Source organism: Daphnia pulicaria, chromosome 9 (assembly GCF_021234035.1).
Source record: "Daphnia pulicaria isolate SC F1-1A chromosome 9, SC_F0-13Bv2, whole genome shotgun sequence".
Taxonomy (NCBI): domain Eukaryota; kingdom Metazoa; phylum Arthropoda; class Branchiopoda; order Diplostraca; family Daphniidae; genus Daphnia; species Daphnia pulicaria.
The window spans coordinates 3,034,252-3,057,989 of record NC_060921.1 but is presented as its reverse complement, the minus strand read 5'-3'; the positions used below and the strand labels follow the sequence as shown (position 1 = coordinate 3,057,989).

The window sequence follows — 23,738 nt, the reverse complement described above, 5'->3', positions numbered from 1 at the left end:
AAGGAATAGGAGGGTATATCTGTACAGTTCCAGGAAGTGGTTTTATTTGTATTTACAGTCGACCGTGCCACACACACACACACTCTACTGTGTTGTTCCCGAAAAAAAGAAAAAGAACAAAAAATTCACGTCCGGAGTGAAATGGAATAAAAATACCTAACCCCTCCGCCTCTCTCAACTTTGGGGTTTTGATAACGAACCCACACACAGACAGACAGACAGACTGGTATATTTATTATTTCGGCCGGAATCTTGTAAAGAAGAAAAAAATATATCGGGAAGACGAGAAGAAAGAAAGAAAGAAAAAAGGAACGAAATTAACATAAAAGTCTCGTATGTGTTAAGAATCTCAGTGGGGGGGGGGGGGGGAAGGAAGGGGTTGGGTGGGTGGGGGGAGTCAGACAGCCCGAAGAAGAAGAACTCGTTTAAGAGTTGGAAAAAAAAAAAGAAGTGAGGGACCTTTGCGAGCTGCACTCTTCCCCCTCTCTTTTCTTCATCCTCCTCCTCCCTTTTAGTATTTTTTGTTTTCTTTAAAGAAAAACATTTAAAAAAGAAGAAGAAGAAGGGGGGATATATACACACACACAGTTGCTGCCCCGAAGCGGTATGCGGCGCTTCTTCTATATAACTAATAAGACTCTATATATTCCCAGTTATCTCATATTTATCCTGAGCAACATTAAAATTTACCCCGGAAAATTCGTGAAATAAGAAAACAAATTTTTCAAACTCACCTGAAACTCTGCCAAACGTAATCTTCTCCTAAGACATAATCGCTGAACGCAGACACTGTTGTTGCATCAAAAAAGGGTTGGGGAGGGAGAGAAAAAAAGGAAGTGGGGAGACTGCACGCCACCCACTTCCAACCCCCTTTATTTTTTCCCCTTCTTACCGAACGACCGGAGATCGCCGAAAGGGGTCGGAGAAGATGGCAGCACTATATTTATACACACGGGAGAATTTTTTCTACTTCTTCTTTTAAAAAATAAAAAGCTAAACAACATTCTATCGTTTTTTCTCCTCCCGCTCCCCCCTCCTCTTTTTTTTTGTTGCACGCCATACCTAAACAAACGGACCGCGTGTTCTTTCTCTTCTTACGAGTGAACAGCAACTTCTCTCTCTCCCCCCTTCTTTCCATTTTGGGTTTTCTAAAGGAAGACAAAAAAGAAGTGGATATATAAAAGGTTGGAATCCTTTTCAAACAGTTTCTTTTACAATCTGTCACCCCATCTTCCTTCCTTCCTGAAATGACTTGCCTCACCTGTGTGTGACAAGAATGTTCACTCAATATGATTTTGAAAAGAACAGATTTAAAATTGATGGTGTGGCGGAAACCAGAAATGAAACGAAATTCTTGCAGAGCAAATTGTTTGTTTCATTTTCTTCTTTTAAATATCAAAAATAGGGAACTAGAGCATAATAATGGTTGGATTTAGGAATTTGGACCTGTGCTCTGCATGGCCAGTTGGGTCTGTGCAATGTCGTGGAGTGCATTCTGAATTTTCTCGAGCATAAGCTCTCCTTCGCTGACAACCTCCCTCAATCGTGCAGCTGCACTTTCATTTTCATTCTCCAGCCTTCTGAGACTTGCAATCTGCAGCGATTGAATTAATTTTAGTCAACTTTGTAGAACATTGCACCGACAGAAAGCTAATAGGACCAAGTTTATACCTGCAGTTCTGAGGTAGAATCTTCACTGGGTAGTGAATCGATTAGGACGTCAATATCTTTGGCGCAGCGGGCAATCAATGTGGCAAAAAGAGAAGCGTGATCTTCTTGTTGTTGTTGAGGTGTTCGATTGCCTGCTCGATCGAAACCTGGGAATGTAGCCGGTGGGGCGGTTTGTTGCAAAATACCGATGGCATTGCAGAAATTATCAGCTTGCTAGAAACAGAGAATTAAACCACGAATTTGAGACCATACACTTGGCAATTTTGTCAATGCAATTAGTTATAAATACCGCATTTATAGCGTCTTGGAGTTGTGTCAAACGATCAGCCATTGTTGATGGAAATGCACAGATGAGAAAAGCAGATGTGCCGGCTATTACGCCACCTAGCGATAAATCTGATAACTTCAATGCCAAATTTAAACATTCATAACCTGTATTTTCAGATTAATTCTACATGATTATGGGAACTGGGCAGTAATTTACCTATCTGCATATCTAATTTGTTATAACAACAATTCAAGCTAAATATAATGCGTTATCTGATTCCGGTAACAGGCACTAAAACAAAATACTAGAACGTAATCCAGAACACATTACAGTTTAAAATTTTGTTTTCCTTCAACTAAGTAAATTTGGCTATTGCTATTAGTCAATTGATGGATAGATTCCAGGCAGTTGATTGCGGAATTATCGCCATCGGCAATCGCCATTAACTGAGTAGCAAAGATTTTCCCAACTTCGAAGGCAAGCGGATGAGTCGCATATTCTTTCAGCTAAAATATTTAAAATTAAATTATACAGACTAGGAATAATTGAAAATGTTGACATTTAGAAAACTAACCGGCATCCAACAAGCGTCGCTGAGCTCACGAGGACACATTTTGATTTCTGTGCTACCTTCAACAGGTCTGAGATAAGTCACGAAATAAATGTCTGAACAGCCGAACCTTGCACTTGGATTCTTCTCTCTTGATTGCAAATGCCGCACGGCAACGAGTGAAACGAACTCTGTCTTAATACCAGTCTCCTCAAACACCTCCCTCTTGACAGCAGTAGCAATACTTTCCCCTGTAAATTAAATAATTGGTAATGATTGAATGTTAATGACAGTCTAAATATACATACCTGGATCTACATAACCACCAGGGAGTTTCCAGTGTGGTCTTTTGTAATACCTTTCCTGAACCACAAGAACCTCATTCTTATCATTGACAACCATGGCTCCAGCGCCTACCATTGTGTGTGCATAACTAGGCACTTGACAAGGTTCGTCAGAAGGCAACCATTTGAGCAACACACTCAACTCTGGGTTTGCGTGATGGAAAGAAAAGCCATTCTAAGAAAATTAATAAGGTAATGCTCATGCAGTTTTGATTAGCAATAATTCTTCTTTGACTACCTGAATTAATACTGGAATCCATTCAGCAGAGGTTGGTTCCACTTCAAACCAGACTCCACGAACTCCAGTGGTGGACCAGACTTGCAGAGATTCTAAAAACAAACAAAACAACCATTACATAAAACAAATGATGTGTTAATATATAAAAATCAATTTGTACCTTTAAGAAGCTGCTCCATTCGGTTCCTTTCTTGTGGCTCTTCGCTCGAGCGCACAATGATTCCGCCGAAAAGATCCTTGGCACCTTGGAATGTCGACATTTTAACAACAATTGATTTCGTCTTGGCCAGAGCGCTGCTCAATAAATGACGAGCAGCAGTAGCATTCATAACACCCGTACAATAAATATGTCATCACGGCCTATCTCTTCATCTATACAAAGAGTCCTTTTTATTCTAGAGGCAGGAGATATCGTCCAACGACATCGTATAATATTTATGTTGACATCGTCTGCACTTTCATGTCCCGTAGAATCCGAGTTGCCACACATTTTCCCTCTCTTTTCCGGCTTCTATTGTAAATCTCTGCCTGTCTTTCCACCAAATAAATGATAAATAAATGATACAGACACTTTACTAGAAGGGCATGAAATACGAATGCCCAAGATTATGTCTATCCATTTTCTGCCAATGTATATAATTTTTCCTCGCACCCAAACGACCTGGTAAGTTGCGAATTTCGACCGCTAGATGGCCAAATTCGTGACAAATCAACACGGGAACGGATGATTATGTTTTTCCTGCCCCTTTATCCCGATTCGTTTGACCGCCTCGCTAGGCAGCCACCACCTCCTACTCACGGTCAAACGCACAAACACGCACGCATACATTTTTTTTTCTTTTTAAAGATACACAAAGTCGTAGTAGTACACTCCCCCCACTCGCTGTACTGTATACACACACACACACTTTCTAAGTTTCTACTGTCAGCCGTTTGGGATTGCTGTGTGGCGCATTTGGCGGCCATGATCATCCATTTTATTTTTCTTCCCCCAAAAAAGCAATTGAAATCGAATCACACACAAACCCCCAGTGATGAAATATAACTTGTCAACTCACTTGTCAAGTATTGAACAAAAAAGGGAACATGAACAAGTCATGCGCCAGAACAAAACAAGAGTTAGTCCATATAATATCATGATCCATCCCATTTAATCCGGATGAGAAGAGATTTGCGTATAACTAAACCATCTGCGCAAACACACAAGTGTGTGGGGAGGGAAGAGAGCTACCGTTTTTATTATTATTATAGTGTGTGTGAGTGTGACCCTTTTTTGGCATTTCCTTCGTTATCAAAAATCCTTTGTTTGGCTTTTTGTACAGACAGGAGCGCCACCGCCACTTGATCCGTCTCTCTCTCCAACTTTTCCTTTATATTTACGAAAACTATTTTGTGTGTGTGTTCGCTTTCCCCCTCTCTGAGCAGCATATGATCGATAATTTAGACCGAGAAAAGGCGCGCGTATATAACACACGACGAGAGTAGGGCAATGTCACGCTGTGCCCACACACACACACAACTCTGACGACCAGAAATTTCGGTGAACGAGACAATTTAATTTGACCAGAGATGAAGAAATACACAGTATAAACCTTGACCTGTTTGAGATGACGTCACTCTAGGGGCTCCACATTTTTTTGTCAAGATTTATTTCCATCACTAAGAAAATATTAGAGAGACACGTGAGTGTGTATGGAATCCGGAATGAATCACTGGGATAATATCGTCCGGCTTTGGGGATGTTATTTTCTGCTGCTGCCCAGGGAAAGGAGCTCATCTTTTTCATTAGTGTAAAGATTAAAGGCTCGTGCGGGAGATAATGATGGTGACATATTGGCTGTGATATTGTATTATTATTAGCATTGCAGGCCAATCCGCACACGATCCCTGACCGGGCGCCAATGAAAACAAGGACCTTGACGCTACACTTGAATAACAAATTCGGACTGTTTAACTCGCTTGTACTTTGCGAATAATTAAATCGATTAAATTTTAATTGAGTCGAGTTTACAGTTTCGATCGATCGGAACAAAGTTCACTTTTTGCAATTTTCCGATCCGTCAATGTCGGGCCTCTATTCGAAAAAAAAGTTGTGAAAATGAACGATCGCCGTTTTTTTTTTGTCTGTGTGTACCGTTGCTTTTATGGTTTTGTGACCTTGCCCGTTGTTTTGTAGGCCACACAGCAGCACTTTGCCTGCAGCAGCGCCCAGTTGGAAAATGCCGGCGGCCATATTGCCTACATTTCGTACACACACACACACAAACTAGTCAACTGCACAGAGGACACAATCTTGAAATTCAATAGTTGGCATGAAACGAATACAGAGACAAACTCTCTACACGGGGATCCTGTCTAAAACAAACCCCAAAATATCAAAGCAACGACTTTCCGTCGTGCAATAAGAAGGTACACACGTCGTCGTCGTCGAGACAACGACGACGAAATTACTTTTTCTTATTTCGGGAGTAACGAGAAAAATCAATCACTACGTTGTTGTTGTTGTTGTTGTTTTGTGTAGATTTAACACAAATAGAAGAAGAAAAGTGGGTTCTGAAATTTTCTGACCCTCATTGGGAGAGTCGATATATTTTTATATTAAAAAAATGCCGGTTGATGTGTAGGAAAAACTTTCACATTCATTTTCTAGCCCGAGGCAATAAATTGGGAACACAAGCAGCGCTACTTGGGAAATTTTCAAAAAATAATAATCGCCAACTTCTTTCTTTTTTCTTACTTGACGATGACTGTTGGGTCCGTTCTACAAGAGGCAGTACAGAATCTTTTATGAAAAACTTTTACTTTCAATGGAAAAAAGAAAAATTAAATATATAAAGAGAAAGGAGATTCAAAGATGGCCGACTTTTTAGAAAACGACCAAAAATGGGCGCGAGAAGAAAGAAAACAAATAAAATGTATTTCTCTCGTCTGCACAGTACACACACACACGATTTTATATTATTTTCTTTTCTTTTACCGTGGAGGAGAACCCCACGGATTAGAGCGAAATTGCCAAGGGATTCGACTAGTAGTGGCTTAGTAGATATATATATAGTGTATACTTTGATACACAAAATGGCCACTTGTCCGAGAACACGTAATACTCGGAATGAAGATGTTTTAATTGCTAGCGAGTAGCGAATCGATTATTTAAAAAATCGAAAAACAACAGTTTGACCTTGCTGCTGCCTTTGTCCTTTTTTCTTTCTTTCTGTTCGCCTCATTCGTCTCGTCCTTTGTGTGGCACCGTTCATCCGTTTCCTGTTACGTTCGTTCCTTGAGCGTTTTCAGCATCTCATTAAAAGGACCCGGGAGCTGAGGGGTGGAGGGGGGGGGGGAGAAAAGTGTTTTTGACGCCCCCGTTCGTCTTAAAGTATCGTGACGTCACGTGCAAACGTCAAGCTGCTGCTTCCCCATCGTTCAATCTGGCACGCTTAGAAGATTGTGCGCGCCGATATTTTATTTATTTATTTTTAAAAAAAGAAAATGGCGAAAGGTCCCTCGGGGCTATTGTGACACGGTCGAAATGCCAAGTGGGTTTTTAAAAAAATTTCTGTTGACCGCCCACTACGTCGAGACTAAAAAACAAACAGTAGCAGACGACGATTTCTTATTAAAATAAATAATGATATTTTATGACTCACTCACTGGATCAAATTCTTTTATTTTAAGACGAAAATAGTAGCAGACGCTTTTTTGGGTGGTGCGTAGCAAAATCAGCTGATCTGGGACGAGCGACCAATTAGCGACAAATCGAGGCCTCGAAATGATGTGATTAACTTAAAAAAAAAAGTTTTCAGTATACTTTAGGGATTTGTGAGAGAAACAGTTAAATCCCTAAAAATAAAAAAGTTTGCTTCTCATCAAATTAAATTCGACGAGATTCCAGAGACAAACCCCAAAAAAGTTTTTCAAGACCCTGCTGAACTAAATATGTCTGGAAAAAAGTTGCTGCTGTTGTTTGTTTGTTGGAATATTATAAAGAATGTGTCGAGAGATCTTTCTCTGCGAATCAATGAAAAAGGAGGGACCCTGGGACCGGTGTGTGTGTGCGTACTACGGCAGAGTTGCTATGGTAACTCCTTCCTTTTGGAATCACCCAAAGGGCGAAATAGATGAAGGAGAAGAAGGTTCTACACACACAAGTGACGCAGAAAAATCCCACGCATCCGCAGCCTCCAGGCAGACCAATTAGCACCTGGTGGGTGGGTGGGTAGTATACGTACATTTTTATTCGGGTGACATACTTTTATTTTTGGCGATGGGGGGATTTTTTTCCCAAAAAATTTCGATACGACTAACCGCGTATTATTTTATTTTATTTCTTAGTCAAAAATAGGTCCGTACAAAATGGCGGGATGACACTGTAACCTAATTCATAAAACGCCAGCCGGTTTTTGTGTGTTTAGTAGAGAGAAACAAATTTTGGCATTGATCAAACGTGACTTTTTCTTCGTCAAGTTCAGTCCCGTTTTTTTAATTGCATTTTCTATTTGATGGATGCGATCAAATGGCCGTCAAACAGAGAGACACTGAAACTATTGCGAATAAAAGAAAAATGGATAATTCTTTTTGGCGTTGTCGGTCGCTCTCTCTCTCTCTCTCTCTCGCCAAATACACTTGACACAGTTCCGAGGACGAGAGAACTCGGCAACTCTGCTGCTGCTGCGTGCAGTTGCGCGGGCGGCCACTTTCATCCGGTTCGGTTGTTGTGTACGGGACATGGCATAGAACAAAACAAACGCAGACTGTATACATAATATAACTGTTATTACAGCAACAACGGCCAGGAATAAAAATATCACAAAAAGGAATTGATAAAATAAAGAAGAAGAAGAAGAAACAGTTATCGAAATTCTTGTATAGAATATTCATCTTTCACGCATACACACACAGACACACAGTAGCCGGCGACGTTTTCGAAGGCCGGCGAACGTGCAACGGTGCCGGCGTGATATTACCCCCCCCCTCCTCCTTTTCTCCTTCTCCTCTCGAAAAAAAAGAACACAACAACAAGGTTAACCCGTTCTTATTCGTGCGGTGGGGATGTTGTTGTTGTTTGATTCTGCAACAACACACGCTTTCTCTTGCGTCAGGTAAGAAAAAAGAAAAAACAAAATTATTTTTATTTTTCTTAAAAAATAAAACTTTTGAACAAAAATTTTTCTTTTTTACACTAGCGTGAGCACGGCGACGCCCTTTCTCCTTGGCAATAACACAAAAATGTGTTTCTAGCTGTTGAACGCCGGACACTATTACTACCCTACTACTACTGTGTCTCTTTAAAAGTTTAAAAAACAAAAGAAGGTCGACTTCCTCAAATGAAAAAAAACCTTTCTCTCTACTAGGCTACTAGCATCCGATTTCTAACGATTTCTAATCGATACGACTTCTGATCGACCCCCAGTTTTATCGAATGCTAATTTTTGGATTCCACACGTGCATCCTTGAAAATCAAAGAAAAATGAGGTAGCCATTTTATTTTTCGGTCGGTGTGAAAATTTACCAGAAATGGACAGTTGAAAGGTCGCAGGTTATTAAGCCGATTTCAACGACGAGATAATCAATCTGTAAGCGCAACATAAAGAGAGATAATTTTATCATACGGGAACCAAAAACTTTTAACACACACACACGCGCCTGTGTGTGTGTTTGGGATTGCTGCGGTTTTCTAGAAAAACCCATGGTGCGGTTTATCAAAATAAATGGGGGACCGAGTTTCTTTTTAAACACTGTTAAACACTCGGCCCCTCCCCATTCTTTCGTCAAATGGTTTCCCCCTAGTGGCTGATTTCCACTAATCATCCTAAACTTTTTTAATTTCGCGATTGATTAAATTGTGAGTGTAGAGACTGGGCATTATCAAGTATCTACCTAGACACACACACCAGATAACAACTCTGTGTGTGTGTATAATACACACCGTGGAGATTATCGATTAGGAGCCCTTGAACCCAATAAACACACACACGTCAAATGGTCTGGTGGGGGGACGACTATGGGGGGGAATTTCTAGATATTTGAAAAAATAAATATTCCACCAAAAAAAGTTCTCTGTCGAGTAATTTTCATTCCAGACAAAGTATTTTGAGCAGCAGGACAAAAGAGAAAAAAATATAAGAGAGGGGAACTAGAACCATCGTGTGTGTCGGTTGAGAAAAGAGAGTGTATAACATGACAGTCTCTCTCCTTCGAAAAAAAACTCCTCACCGGGAGAGCACAGTTGAGGGGGGAGATGCCCTGGGCTAATCACATACACACACACACAAAGAGGAGGAGTGAAGCTGGGGGGGAGCTGACGGTCTACGTGACCTTCTCATACATAAGAAAAGGACGGACTTTGGATTCGATACGACTATATATACGAACTCATCCCTTTTTTCGTGGCTTGTGACCCCCGTCCGTTTCAATCGCTCCTTTAATGCTTTCAGGATTAATTTCTCGACTTTTCGACAAATGAGTTTTCAATCGTGACCAGACACGAACAATGCTCATTTGAAATATTTCGCAAATTCTTATTTCATTAGCTGTTTTTTTTTAATGGATGAAACCTCCCGTAAGTGTGTGTGTGTGAGCCAGCTTGGTGTGTGTGGAAGCCGGGCACCGTTATTAATAACGACCGGAAACTTTCGCCCGGCGTTCAACAGCTGATTCAATGAAAAATTTGTTTAGACTTTGGCTTTTTTCTTCGGTTACTACAAGTCGACAGAGATAGAGAGAAAAGAAAAGAGAAAAAAGGCAACGGCGGAAGAAACTGTTTTCACCCAAACGTAAAAATAGGGACAAGGCGAACGGGAGTCGAGAAATTGAGCATTCGAACTTGTCCAACATTCTTATATTCTCCCAAAAGATTCTAAAGACTTCCGGATACACACCAAAAGAAATTTTTTAATTTTCCAACAAAATATTTAGTGAGGGGAGCAGAGAGAGACAGAGAATTTTGCTGGTCTTCCTTTCTAAAGAAGAAAAAGGGACGATTTGTGTCTCAAGGCGAAAATCAAAACCCGATGGAAAGTGTGTACACAAGAGTTGAAGAGATAGAAAACAAGTTTTGGGTGTGTGTGTGTGTCTGTGTGTGTGTGTACGTGTAAAATGAGAGAGAGAGAGAGAGGGGGCAAGGCCGCCGCGCAGCAACAATGATGACAGCCATCAGTCCTTCTTCTTCTTCCATCTTTTATTTTTCCCCCTTCCACAACTAGGAAATGAAAAAATTCGTTTCAGATAAAAAGATTGAATTTTTGCAGAAAAATCAACCGTCAAAAGATCTGGTCGGCCATTAAAAAAGATAAAAAACAGAAACATTCGGATAATTGGATTCACCGACCATGTCAATCAATTGTGAATAACGTCCAGACTTGTTTTTGTGAATCCTTAGTACAATATTGAAAATCTGATTTGAAAACGTCGTGATCGGACGCCATTACACACACACACACACGGAATTAAAAAAAAAAGAGACACATAATTTCCAAATGAGGTGACCAGATGCCCGGTGAAGCCCTCGGGGCTCTCATTTGACAAGATGTTTAGTTAGCCATTTTGTGATTAATTTAATATCTCACCGGAAAAATAGTGTGTCGAAATAATAATCAAAAGAGATAAGAGTTCATTTTTTCAACGAGTGAAACACACATTGGAAAAAATAAGAAAGAAAAGAAAGGAGAGCTCTGTTGTTTAACGGTGGTGTAGTGGTGGCGCTGCTCACACACACGTAGACAAGTCCTATAGACACTGCGGTCTCTACTCTATTGCACGTCAGTCAGTCAGTCCGCCTCCTTCGGCCAGATCAGTCGCATCTCAAAATTTCGCCCAAAATTTGTTTTTTTCATTCTCTGCGCAACCGATTGTCTTTTGTTTTTTCGTCATCTGTTTCGTTTATTAAACAGAAACCCCCAAAATAAGTTTGAACCCAACGTGAATCGCGTGTCGTGAACTCAGAAATTGTTTTTTTTGTTACTTTTATCTTTTTGATTGTCAAAAGAAAAGATAATTAGACAGTTGATTAAATCAAGTCGCCAATGCCTTTATCAGTCGCAATGCCGTGCGGATTCGAAGAAAATCTGATGGATTTCGAATGCAGTGGTGGTGGTGGAGTGGCGGGAAGTTGGGGGTCTGGCGGCCACACAGTGACGGACTTTGACCATCCCGACCCGCTCCTGATGGTCTCCCTCAACCCAAAAGATCATCACAGCAACGACGGAATAGGAGCAATTGCAGGTCAGTTTTTTTTTTTAAATTAAAAAACCCCCCTCAAACAAATTTCGATTTCCCTTTTTTTCTGTCGGTTGTTTTGTCACGTCTTGGCCCACTTTGAGAGAGAGAAAATGGCGTTGACGAAGAAGAAGAAGAAGAAATGTTTCAAGTGAAATATAACAAACGGAAGGAGAGAAGGAGAAGGGCCGAGGGAAAGTAGGGTGCCCCCTTCTCCACCAGTCGCTCTGGCGGGGGCCGTGGCCAACTAAAAATGAAACACAACCAAACTTGGGTGAAACCAAGTCGCTTGTTGGTGGTGGTTTTGCGTGGTCGATAGGTGGCGACCTTGCCTTATGAAGGCAATCACGTGTGTGTGTGTGTGTAGCAGTGACGTCACTTGACGCGCTCACACACCGGCCATTTTTTTTCGAATTCAATTCAGGTGACACAAATTTTGTTTCTTTTAAGGTCGGATACAAAATCGCACATCGAGGTCAAGGTCGAGCCAATTTTTTTTTCTTTTTCGCAGACGATGATCACGGCCGTTGCAAGAAAATTCGCCATTTGCGGGAAAGTGGGGGGTGCACGTCAAGGTTTTGAGGAAATGGGCAGATCACAAAATGGCGACCGCTACGTGATAAAGATGTGAATGCTATAACTGATTGAGGCCGCTTTGTTGATTTAAAAAAAAACAAGTTCCACCGAAATTCTCCCACAAGTTTCTCCAATAAAAAAAAAAATTCGTGAAAAAAAACGGGAAAATAAAAAACCAAAATAAGTAACACACGCTACACTACCAACGGCACAGCAGACGCACGCAGATGTTTTTAATTTGCGGTTCTCCTCTTCGCTGGTGGTTTCTTCTTTAAAAGGCGAAGGGAAAAAAATGATGTTGCCGAAACCCGTCGAACCTGATATACCGCTACGTTGTCGGCGGGAGTCTGGGTGAAAGTTTACACATTTTTTAATTTAATTTATTTTTTCAAAATGGCGAATCAAAAATATCTAAAATCAATCGTCAAATCAAATGAAATAAAATCTGTAGCCTCAAGACTTGAATTTCGAGTTCCATGCAACAACTAGATCATCCGATAATAATAATAATAATAATATTTTTGTTATCAAGCCAGAAAATAATAATAAGAAGAGAGAGAGATCGTCCTGGTTTCGTTCGTGTCTTCCAGTTTTTTACCTTAAAAAGAAAAAAAATTTTTGCACCTGGCGTTGTGATGATGACACCTGGCGCTGTGCCGACACCCCCCTCTCTCTCCTTGACTTCGTGTGTGGGGTGGAATCTAGGACTAAATAAGCCCCCCCCCCCCCTATTCTACCGAAAATATTATAATTTCATTTCAGTCACCACCTCGTTATATCAGTAAAAAGTTCATTGGCTAGTTCAAGCGTAAACAAAAATGGTGGACAACTTATTGTCGGGTTGAGTACCAACCGCTGCTCGTCTGTTAAACAAAAAAAAAAGAACCAAGGTCAATTACCCCACGATATCCCTCACTCTGTTGTGTGTGTGTGTGAAGGTAGAGAGAGAGACGTGTTTTACCTTTTGTGTCTTTGTGTTGTGTGTAGAGAAAATCTCCCGATCCAGTAGCCCGAGGGCGTTTGGAATCATGCAACCTTATCTGTTTCTCTCTTTTTTTCTTCTTTCCCTAAAGACATTACATGGCTGTTGAGACGCCGTGTGTATAGAGAGAGAGAGAGAAAAAAAGGGGGCGTGAGTCCCGATGGACGAACGACCAAAAAAAAAAAAAATAAGAAGAGATTTGAAGAGTTCCAAGGTCAATCAACCGAGAAAAACCCAAAAAACAATTTAGCATCTTGTCAGAAAAATCAACTCGAATTTCTTTTTTTTTTCAAAAAGAAATTTGATGTTGACGAGAAATTTGCATATTAAATTTCAAATAAAATGATTTGACGTAAAAATAAGATTTTTTCAAGAGTGGGAGGAGTCGAAGGAGAAAAAGGTTGAAAAACCGTGAGCCGGCCGCCCGTCACGGTCAGCCGGAAGTGGCAACAAGAAGAAGAAGAAGAAGTTAGCGTCAACGACCTCTTTTGGGTTTTCTTCTTTTTCTTTTTCAAAAAACAACAACAAAATGAATAACAAGTCGCTTCTTTTGCAGATGGGCGCGCGTGTATCCCCCCTCCAACAAATCTCACGGTCTTATTATTATTTATTATTTCTCTCCCGGAATGATCGGGTTTGACCAGGGCCGCAGACTATAGACGACAAAAAAAAATCACGTTTCCCGTCTTTCACTTAATTGACAGACGTCAAAAACAAAATCGTTTGATCATTTTTTTTTCTTTCCCATCCGTCGAAGTCATCCGCCGTGTAACGTAACACTCGCGACAACAGAGAACAAACTTGAAACCTTTTTATTTGGTCGACCCCTCCTGAAATGTCTGTGACACACACACGGAATCATCACCACAACTTCCGTTTGTCTTTTTTTTTTAAAAAACCGAACAAGTCTAGTGACGTATATTTTTTCCCCAGTTTCCAGAATAATCTCGTGGGGTCCCTCCATCGTCTCTGACGCATCCGGAATGCGTCTCTAGACTACCAGGGGGGGAGACGTACACATATGATTGACTCGACGTGACGTGTTTGTCGAACGAGAAAAGAAAAGAAAATGGCTTTTCTGTTTAACTATCGATTATTAACGTTTGGCTCTTTTCTTTTCTTTTTCTTTTTCAAAAGGATCGAAAACGGATTTGTCGTCTAGTTGGTGTCGGAACAGTAACAGCCGGTCGTCATCCATGAGCGGATTAGCCGGAAGCGGATCATCATCAACACCAGGCAACAACAGTAGTTGTAACACTAGTACAACTATTACCAGCAGCAGCAATAGTAGTACTTGCAACAGCAGCAGCAGCAGCAGCGGATTGAGTTCATCGTCCTACTGCCGCCGGCTGGGCTCGGCGTCCAACAGCAGCCGACGCAGCGCCACATTTCAGCTGTGGAGTCCGCGCTTGAGGCTGCGGGACGAGCGCAAACGCGTCCTGAAATTGTCGCTGGCCAAATTGAGGCGGATCGACGATGCGGAATCGTGTCTCAGACGGTCCGTCTTGCTCAACAACACGTTGAGGCGGTTGCAGCGCGACGCTAGAGACGAGAAATCCGGCGGCGGACAGACCAACAACCACGTCATTTCGTCGGCCGAGAACGACTGCAGCAGTCGACTCCACCAACAACATCCGGCCGTGAGACTGTCGTCGTTGTCGTCGGAAGAAGATAACAACAACCATCAGGCGGAATTGCAGACGATGCGGTCGCTGCTGAGCTGCGACGAGTTGCCGCTGTTGAATTCCGGATCGTCGATGGCCGGCGGAGATTTGTCGATGGTGGAAAACGGTGGAAGCCAATCACGGGGGCCGGCCGGATCCATCAAGCGGCGGCGGACGTCGTCTGACGTCACGGCAGACGATTTGGCTGCCTCGCTGGCCGCCGCCGGATCGTTGTCTTCATCGCTGGACTCGTCGTGCGGCGGATTGAATTTTGGCGATTTGTATCTGCCGCCCACGCCGCGCATGATCTCGTCGCTCGAGGACGAGGAAGAGGCCGCCGAAGCGTGGCAGTGCGTCAAGAGGCCAAAGATCAGCAGCAACAGCACTGCCGGAAGTGACGTCAGTGGGCGGAACCGACCCGCTTTACGTCCGTGTAACTCTTTACCGTCACTGACGACGACAACGTCATCATCATCCACCACCGCAACGAGTTCTTCTTCTTCATCTAATCAAAATAATTCGCCCATTCTCACCGGATATACTTCGTGTTTGACTTCCGGACTCTCCCTCATCAACGGATCCAACTCTTCCTCGTCGTCAGCCGCAGCCGCAGCCGCCGCCGCCGCTGCCGCCCAGCAGTCCACCTACTCGTGCGGCCAGTCTTCGCTCTTTGGAGAACTTCAGTCGGTCGTCTTCCATTCACTCATCACTTCATTAGAATCGTAAAGACAAAATCTTACAAAAAAAAAATTTTTTTTTTCATCCGCCCGGAATTTTTTTTTCATCCGCCCGGAATGAAAAAAAAAATTTTTTCACTCTGTAAAATCGCCGTTGAGTGTCTTTATTGACCGCCATCATCATATGATACCCGTGTCCTTTCTCTCTCTTTACTCTCTATTCTCCCCCTCCTCTTCTTTCCATTCTTCCGGTTATTGATTCCGGTTTCCCCCTTCTCTCTGGCCCTACCCCATTCATTTTACGTTCGAAGAGGGGGGGGGGGAGGAAGGAAAGTAAGTGAGGGGGGGGAGAAGAAGAAGATCATTCGCACTTTTTCTGGTGGAAGGTGTGTATGTGTGTGTGCCATCCATCGTTAAAAAAACAACAAAAACAAGATCCGGAATGTGTGTAGAAACAAAAATGCCAGTTCTTAACGTCGGAATTCCGGAATCCGCGCACACTGTGCCATCATTTTTGTTTTTTAATGACTAGCTCGGAATTCCGGCCATTTCTCTCCATTGATTGGATGTGTTTATCTTCTATCCTTGTAAATATAACACACACACACACATACGTTATTATTCTAATAATCTCTCTTTAAATGAAAATTACAAAAAAAAAATTTAAATTTAAATTTTCTCTCTCATCACACGTGAATAGAAAAGAGACAAATCGATTCTGTGACCATTTTCTAAGCCATTGTACATTAAATAGCGCCGCCGCACTCTTGACCCAATTCAAATTCTTTTTTTTTTCTGTTTTCCTCTTTCGTTTGAAATTTCTTTTTCGTCTCTTCTTATCGACTCACTCTAAAATATTCCAACCGCACGATCCTATAGAATCAATCAAAGGGGAAATGTAATAATTCTAAATTGATGAGAGAGAGAAAAAACCAACAACAACGACCTGTATAGCAAAAGTCACTTTTTTTTTTCAAAAGTTCCCGCCTAATTTTTCTGAAACACAAAATTTTTTTGAATTAGAAAAAAAAAATGTCCTGAATTTTTTTTAAAAATATGTTTATTGATTTCGGGAGTTTATCGCACCGTTCGTCACGGAACAATTCCACGTGCACACGTACACAAAAAAAAAATCGCCATTTTCTTTAAAAAATAAAATAAAAATAAAAAATAAAATAAATTGTTTCACCGGAGGGGGGAGTGGAAAGAGGAGGAAAGGAAATAAGAAGAAAAAAAGGTTCGACCGTCGTAAATTGGCGTGAAAGTTTCGCCCAATTTCCACTACCACCCTCTCACAATTGACACATTGTGTATTTCTATTTGTTATTATTACACGCGGGTTGGGATGAATTATCGTTTGTTTCTTTTGTTTTAATTCCTTCTGGGTAGATACGAAAATTAAAGAAAAAATAAATAAATAATAAAAAAAAAAAAAAAGAATTACCCCACCCCCTCAATTTTGTTTCTCGTCCTTGCGTGTGTGTGTGTAATCATCAGCTGAGTTTGTGTATACTGTTTTTCTCTCTCTCTTCTTTGCTGCGTATATTACCAAATATATAAAAATATATCTACTATAAAAAAAAAATAAGACTTGATGAGACTTTTTTTCTTGATGTGATTATATATTGGCCAAAATGTAGGTCGATATGTTGTTGTTGTTGCTGTTTGTTTGAAACCGACAGACGACCAACGGTACATTTTTGTGTGTTTTTATTTTAAAAAAGGAAAATGAAAAAAAAAAAAAATTGTTCAGTCTCGGCCGGATAAGTTCCCGGTTGTGACCTCCATTGCGTTCGTTCGTGTGTCTTGCGTAAAAGTGGAACGGCTAATCTTCTTTTGATATCGTACCCTCTATACTACTCCTTTTTTTCCTAGAGAGGGGGAAAAAAACTAATGAACACACGACGACACACACGACTTAAATAAATGAAAAAAGAAAAAACCAAAATGGCGCGTTTTTTGAACCAACGGAAAAAAAAAAGTTTTTGAAGTGGTAACAGCCGCTGTGTGCATATATAACGGAAGTTGTGTGTATGCCGTAACGGCTGGTATTTTAAATCATTCTCCCGCGGGAGTTTCTTTTTTTTTCATTCTTGTCTTCCTGTGACGTCACAAGCCAAAACAAATCCAAAAGGAGAGAGGGGGGGGAACTGAGAGAGAGAAAATAAAATAAAATTCAAAATGCCTTGAACACACACACACACACACACAACTGTGCGCGGGAGTGTTTATAAATAGTAAGAGGAGAGTCTTGAGGATCGTCGTCACGCGTTCGTATTTCTCGGGTCGACGATTTATTTTTCCCCCCACCACCACCAAAAACATCGGGTGTAGAATTTGTGTCTCTTTTCTTTACTCTATCGAGTGGTGGTGGTGGTGGCCAGCCCCCAACGGCTAATCGATACGGATATATACATGTGGGGGAAGAGAGAGAAACGACTAGATAGGTTGCCCCCATGTATGGGTGGCGCTCCGGTACTACATCCGCACGAAAGTATTTGATCCATCGCGCAGAAAGAAAAAGAGAAAAAGAAAAAACTTCAAAGGAGATCAAAAATTCTGTGTTCGGTAGGGGAATCATATATGCACATTCTGCGAGCTTCTCTTCTCTCTATATTTAAAAAAAAAAAAAAAAGCTAGAAATATTTTTCTATCTCCAGCTGATGTGGAATTTCACCGACTCCTGGGCTCCTGACTTTGTCTTTGATCTTTCCTCCTCCCTCCTACTTTCGTGCTGCTGCATATGTATATATATATATCCTTTGACGATGTCGTCGTTTACAGCCCCCGGCCCTCTTGTCAATGTGATTACTTGTGATTGTCGGCCATTGAAAGATATATCCCTTTCCATGTTTTGTGTGCGAGGGCTCCTGATGAAAAGGGGGGGAACGTCGTCGTCGTTTCCAGGAGAAGAAATAAAAGGTTTGGGAGAAGTAGATAGAAAACCGGGCGGTGGGTGGGACGATGCGGAACCGATTCATAGAGGGCACGACTTATCGATCCGGAATTGTGTGTGTGTGTGTCGACACACAGCACACAGCTCACATGTATAGAGAAAAGGAGAAGTCTGTGAGAGCAGATCGGCATTCAATGTGTGCATGATTATTGATCATATCGCACACACACACACACACACACTCGGTGGCTTGTTGGCTCCTTAATGACCCTCCTCGCTGCCTTTTATGTCAACACACAAAAGGGATATATTATTACGTAGTATATATATCTAGAAAGTAACCAGCATAATTGAAACGTTCCGGTCAACCACTGACCAACTGAAAGACTTGACTGACTCTTGTTGTTGTGTTATTGTGAAAAGAATCAATGATGTTGTAAAATTCATTTTTTTAAGAAATAACAATAATGAATATATAGCTTTCCTTTTTTCTTTTTATTTATTAGATTTCTTTTTTGAATTTTGTTGAATTTATTTTTTTTTTAAGATAACAAAAAAAAGATCTGTGGAGAGATTATTTGATTTGATCTGGCAACCCGCCTGTCAAAAGCAGACGAAAACTTGACTTGACGAAAAAGTTTCTTTTCTTTTGGCTCTCAAGTTCCCGCGCTAGTTGTCAACAACCCAAGGGTTTTGTGCACGGCCTTGTCTCTCATGCGGAGGTAATCAAGTGGAAAAAGAGGAATTATACCTCTGGGGGAAAAGGAAATCGATCCGTTTCCCTTTTATTTCTCTTGGGGGATTTTCTTTCTACCTGTTTCCTAGGATAGCAAGCAGGTAAGTGGTAGAGGAATTCTTGTTTTCTTTTGTTTTATATTTTGACGTCATTCTTTTTGCTCATTTGACTAATCCTGTTAGAACTTGTGCACGTTGACTTATCAGTTTGTGAAATCTCTCTCGGTCGGATAAAACAGGTATATATTTTGCATGTATTTTTAGGAAATCATCGACACGTTTCGAAACACACTTGTCCCGTTGGAACGTGAGCATTTTCTACTTCCTTGCACACACACACACACACAGGCAAATGGTGTTTCGTGGTTGGGGAGATGTGAGCAGCCAGCAGCTGCCTGTTTATTTGCGTGAACTCATAAAGTGGTGGGGAGAACACACACCATGCTGTCACCAATTTGAAAATCTTGATGCAGAATGAGGCCAATCGTGTTTCACCATGCTTGCTGATTCCAATGAAGACTGTGATGGTTGGGAGGTATTTTATTGGAAAACTGCATTCATCTTCATAATAATACCTCGTTCCTTCCATAAATCTGCAATGCTGTTTTTCAAGGTAAACTGTTGATGAGGGCCAGAGATTATTGGTGTCACATATTTTAGATTCCTAACCTACTTTCATTCTATTTTAGTTCTCCAATGGGACACAGTTTCCACATTATGACCTGCAATCAAAACTCAAGGCATTTGATTGACATTTCCTAGTGGATTTGTTAAAAACATTAAGAAATTCATTCAATGGAATCTGGAACTAGGGCACATTATAATTGAGCTATTGTCAGACAAAAAAAAAGTTGATGGCCAACAATTTAGCAGTGGTTGGTAAAAACAGTAATTTATTCTTTTTCAATTATTCAACAGTGAATTTACCAAAGAATACATTTATTTAGACGATTCATTGGAGTGCCGGCGCCACATTTGAATTCGCGGACAAAGTCTTCATTATTTGACAGCGTTCCTATGACGCGGAAGCGATGCGGACTGTGAGGATCCGTTTCCACCATGTTGCTCAGCCCTTCGGGAGTGTTAACTCCACAGAAGCTGTTGGCATAGGCCAAGAAGAAAACTTGTTCGGGAGTCATATTCTGGAATTGACTGGGATCGCTGCCTCCGTTTGCTGCCACATAGTAGCGGTAAGCCCTGAAAGCTTCTCTGACTCCTCCGTTATCCGCAATATTCTCGCCCTGGGTGTTGATTCCGTTTAACTTGAATTTCCACGAAAGGCAAATTAGATTTATTGAGGCTAAATGTTTAAATTTGAATATCAAGAAGTTACTCTGGTTCCATTGAGGACCGTGTAGTTGGAGTATTGATCTATGAAGCATTTGGATCGCACTTGATATTTTTCCAGCGTTGTCTCCGTCCACCACTGAACCGTATTGCCGTTTTTATCGCTCTGCCGACCTTTTCAAATCAATATCGAATGAGCGTGGGCTATTCTTTTTAAAGTTGATGGCTATTTACCTTGATCATCAAATCCATGAGTGATTTCATGACCAATCATGCTACCCATAGCACCGTAATTTATTGCTCTGTTTAAAATATTTATTTAAAGCATTTTAATTTTTGTATCCTAAGTACTAGGATTTTGACTTACGCTGATCGTCCCTTTGCGAAATTAGGAGCTTGTAGAATCGCAGCTGGAAAAGCTTCAAGTAAATTTTATTAGGCATGTTTTCATTAGGCAATGACATCAATCAACTTACTAATGGAGTTGGTGGTGCTAGCGTAAAAAGCGTTAACAACTGTCGGCTCTTCATCCCATCTAAATATTTTTTGTTCAAATCAATGAACATTACATATTTTTAAAAAATTTGAAATTCAAGATCTTTACTCATTGCGATCAGGTTTGCTGCGAAGAGATGCAAGTTCATTTTTGTTGACCGATGCGTAGACTTGTTGAACGTTGCAGAAATGGCAACCAGTCGATGTTATTGGAATCTATAAATAGATTTCGTTTTTATTTGTTGTTATTATTATACGAACAGTTGAGCATGCGCCGTATGTTTTACCCCGTTATAATAATTTTCAAGGGATTTTTTATTCTTTATCCATGGTGGGTAGCCGACAAATTCGATCATGGCGTCGACTTTGTCTTTGGCTATTGATTTTGTGTCCGAATCCATCCACGTTGCGTCGCTGACAAGAGATTTAAAAGCCGTTTTCAAATTTGCGATCATGGTTTTAATCTGTAAAATTCAATCAGTTCAATATATAAACGGTCCCAGACATTGATTCTTATTAGATTAAGAAAATAACCTCTTCAACGGATTCATCATCAAAAACATTTTGCACGTAAACTGAACCGAGGGCGTAACCCATGAGATCGTTTATGACGTCGACGCATTTACTTGACCTTTTTCCAACCAAAAACATTACTCAGGCTAACTGAATGACGTAATTTTTTTGAGTTTACAAACCTGGAAGTGGATATCAAAATTCCTTCATTTACTTTTTCGAATTCAAATTGTAAATCAGCCATCCGTTGATTGGTGTATGTTGCTAAATTATTGACTATCCGCCAGTGGATGTAATTAGCTGTGAGTGTAAATGATTAGATATGCGTAAACTTTTTGACAACCAACCAAAAACGTGTACCGAGTACTCGTGTAGGTGTTTTATCGAGAAGTTGGATGAGCTGCTTCAAATAATCCGTTTCGACTACAATCAGTTGCTCCGTCTCCGGAATGGTGATGTTAGCCACCGAATAAATGTCGTTGAGGTATTCCAACCAGTTAATCTTTTACACATACAAATGAATTAGGAGTTTAACGTCAATTCCGTGAAATCTTGATGTGTCTGCTTGATCAATTTGCTTGTTAATATTTAGATATGGTGTACCTTTGCTTGAGAACTCGTGGTGTTGCCTTTATCTGTCCAATTTTGAAGCTCAGCCAAAGACATTGGATTGTACATTCGTGTGCTATTTCGACGATTCTCCTCAGGAACTATAATCTGTCAGGAATTGATAATCAATTCAAAAATACTTGTTGAAGAGCATTGATTAATTTTACCATGGCCAATTGTGATTCGAATTGTAAAACGGCATGAGCTTGGGCTTCGATTTCGGCATCGCTAACGTTGGTACGATGCCAATCTCGGACGGTTTTAGCAGATTCAATCATCAGTTCAATGTATGCCGTTGCAATATCGGGTTGGTCCTCTAAATCGACTAGAACTGAACGCGGTAAAATGTTGAGCGACTCCTGGTCGACGTAAATGATATTTCTCTGGGTATTTTGGTTGTCTAAATTGTTGTAAAAGTCGATCAGTAATGCCAAGTTGTAAGTAGTGAAAGCTGATGCGGATGCTTTTTTCCAATTGAAAGTTGACCCGTCCCAATGATCCAATGTCATCGGCCAGCCGCCAAATAACGACAGGTAGTCGGTCAAGGGTTTCAGCCCAATTTTCTCTATAGCAGCTAATATCAAATGCGTTTCCATTAGGAAATCAGTAAAATTTTGCAAATTTTTTGCTTTTTAGTTTTTACAAACCTGTGTTCATACAATCATTGTACATCTCTCGCGAAAACTTTAATGGAATCGGGTCTGTGTCTACGTTTGTCTGCGTCAAAATATCTACATTTTTAAAGTAGAAATTTCGGTAACAAAAGGTTGAAATTCGAAATCAGTGTTTCCCAGTTCACCTTGTAAAATGTTCACTAATTTTCTATTCATCATGTCAAATTGAGACCAGCTCGATTTCGACGCTGGGATTGGATTCTTTTTGATCCAGCCCCCGCAAGCGTACTGGAAAAAGTCTTGACACGGATCAACTGTCGTATCCATGGCTTCGAGAAGCTCATTCGTGGCTGTTGTTATCAATTCAAATTTCAGCCAGTAAAATCTTAAAAAAAAAAACTCTTTTTTAACTCGAATTTGATTGTACCTGTCATGTCGGCATCTTGGGAGTACGCAGGTAGACCATGGCATATGAATGATTCGAGAACAAAAGACGCAATAACAATGTGCAAAAGTGCCAATCTAATTTCAATTTGAAAAACAAAAAATTAATGATCATCCTTTCACTTTTCTCTAAATTGTAACAATACTTGTTGGCCATTTTTTAAGAATTTGCTCGGAGAGTGTTGTGAGGTACCAATGATTATCTCTGCCACCCACTGACTACTAACGCTCGTACTTTTCAAGTCCGAAGTCTGAGCTTTTATAGTTTTGCTTTCGTGTTGAACACACACGCGTTGAAAATGTTGAGAAAATGGTCCGTCATTTCGAATTCCAGATGCATAGAATCAGCGTGAGTCTGGTAGAAACTGGACGACAATCGGAGACGGTACCAGGATTGATTGTATGCAATTGGTTGTTCACTAATAATTCTTCTCTGATTTGGGGGGGCAATAACTTAACTCCGATGCAAGTCATGCCAGTACAAAAAAAAATGCAGAGACGTCGCCGGCTGTCACCTATTCTATTTCATTCAAGGTCGACACAACCTTTTGCCCCACCTGTTTTTATATGGAGTTGCTGATTATTTCCAAATCCAATCTTTTGACAAACACTTGAGAATTTGGTTTTGAATAATTTAGGCGAGTCCATAGGGCATGAAAATGACACGGAAAAACTGGAATGACCCTTGTATCTGGCATGCCCTGATTCAATATTTGTTCACCTGATTTTTTAGCTTAGCCTACGAACGGCGTAGCCTAAAAACACCACAATGCACACTGATGAGAGTCCTTCGTGTGTTATATCGTTATAATGCATCACGCGTTCTCGATCCAGATCGAGACTGAATATTACAAAATTGTCGTTAGTATATTATACACGAATATCTCGTGCGTCAGGTGACCGCCATTGGATTTCACAAGAAATTCGCCAGAAGGTTCGGTTTTTGCCTTGACCACTTTGTTGC

The 23,738-nt window shown here is 40.8% G+C and overlaps 4 protein-coding genes across 4 annotated transcripts; 1 reads left to right on the top strand and 3 right to left on the bottom strand.

Annotated features, from left to right (window-relative positions):
• Window positions 1-1,354: 1,354 nt before the first annotated feature.
• On the bottom strand, window positions 1,355-2,099 carry LOC124313469 (mediator of RNA polymerase II transcription subunit 21-like). The gene is made up of 3 exons (XM_046778412.1): window positions 1,961-2,099; window positions 1,672-1,884; window positions 1,355-1,594 (listed from the first exon to the last, which is right to left on the bottom strand). The coding sequence occupies exons 1-3, from the start codon at window positions 2,000-2,002 to the stop codon at window positions 1,433-1,435; spliced, it is 417 nt and encodes a 138-aa protein (XP_046634368.1). The 5' UTR covers window positions 2,003-2,099; the 3' UTR covers window positions 1,355-1,432.
• LOC124313256 (nudix hydrolase 8-like) lies at window positions 2,088-3,700 on the bottom strand. The gene is made up of 5 exons (XM_046778085.1): window positions 3,232-3,700; window positions 3,072-3,163; window positions 2,798-3,008; window positions 2,514-2,740; window positions 2,088-2,445 (listed from the first exon to the last, which is right to left on the bottom strand). Exons 1-5 carry the CDS (start codon window positions 3,398-3,400, stop codon window positions 2,266-2,268), a joined length of 879 nt encoding a protein of 292 aa, XP_046634041.1. The 5' UTR covers window positions 3,401-3,700; the 3' UTR covers window positions 2,088-2,265.
• A 7,138-nt stretch (window positions 3,701-10,838) lies between these two features.
• On the top strand, window positions 10,839-17,840 carry LOC124313055 (uncharacterized protein DDB_G0271670-like). Its single transcript, XM_046777747.1, has 2 exons — window positions 10,839-11,288; window positions 13,978-17,840. The coding sequence occupies exons 1-2, from the start codon at window positions 11,090-11,092 to the stop codon at window positions 15,228-15,230; spliced, it is 1,452 nt and encodes a 483-aa protein (XP_046633703.1). The 5' UTR covers window positions 10,839-11,089; the 3' UTR covers window positions 15,231-17,840.
• Window positions 17,841-19,685: 1,845 nt separating this feature from the next.
• LOC124312912 (neprilysin-4-like) lies at window positions 19,686-23,657 on the bottom strand. Its single transcript, XM_046777472.1, has 16 exons — window positions 22,921-23,657; window positions 22,758-22,852; window positions 22,516-22,680; window positions 22,364-22,447; window positions 21,884-22,290; window positions 21,711-21,824; window positions 21,468-21,609; window positions 21,290-21,407; window positions 21,129-21,225; window positions 20,882-21,058; window positions 20,704-20,810; window positions 20,576-20,634; window positions 20,467-20,518; window positions 20,334-20,401; window positions 20,146-20,273; window positions 19,686-20,074 (listed from the first exon to the last, which is right to left on the bottom strand). The coding sequence occupies exons 1-16, from the start codon at window positions 22,929-22,931 to the stop codon at window positions 19,736-19,738; spliced, it is 2,163 nt and encodes a 720-aa protein (XP_046633428.1). The 5' UTR covers window positions 22,932-23,657; the 3' UTR covers window positions 19,686-19,735.
• Window positions 23,658-23,738: the final 81 nt, after the last annotated feature.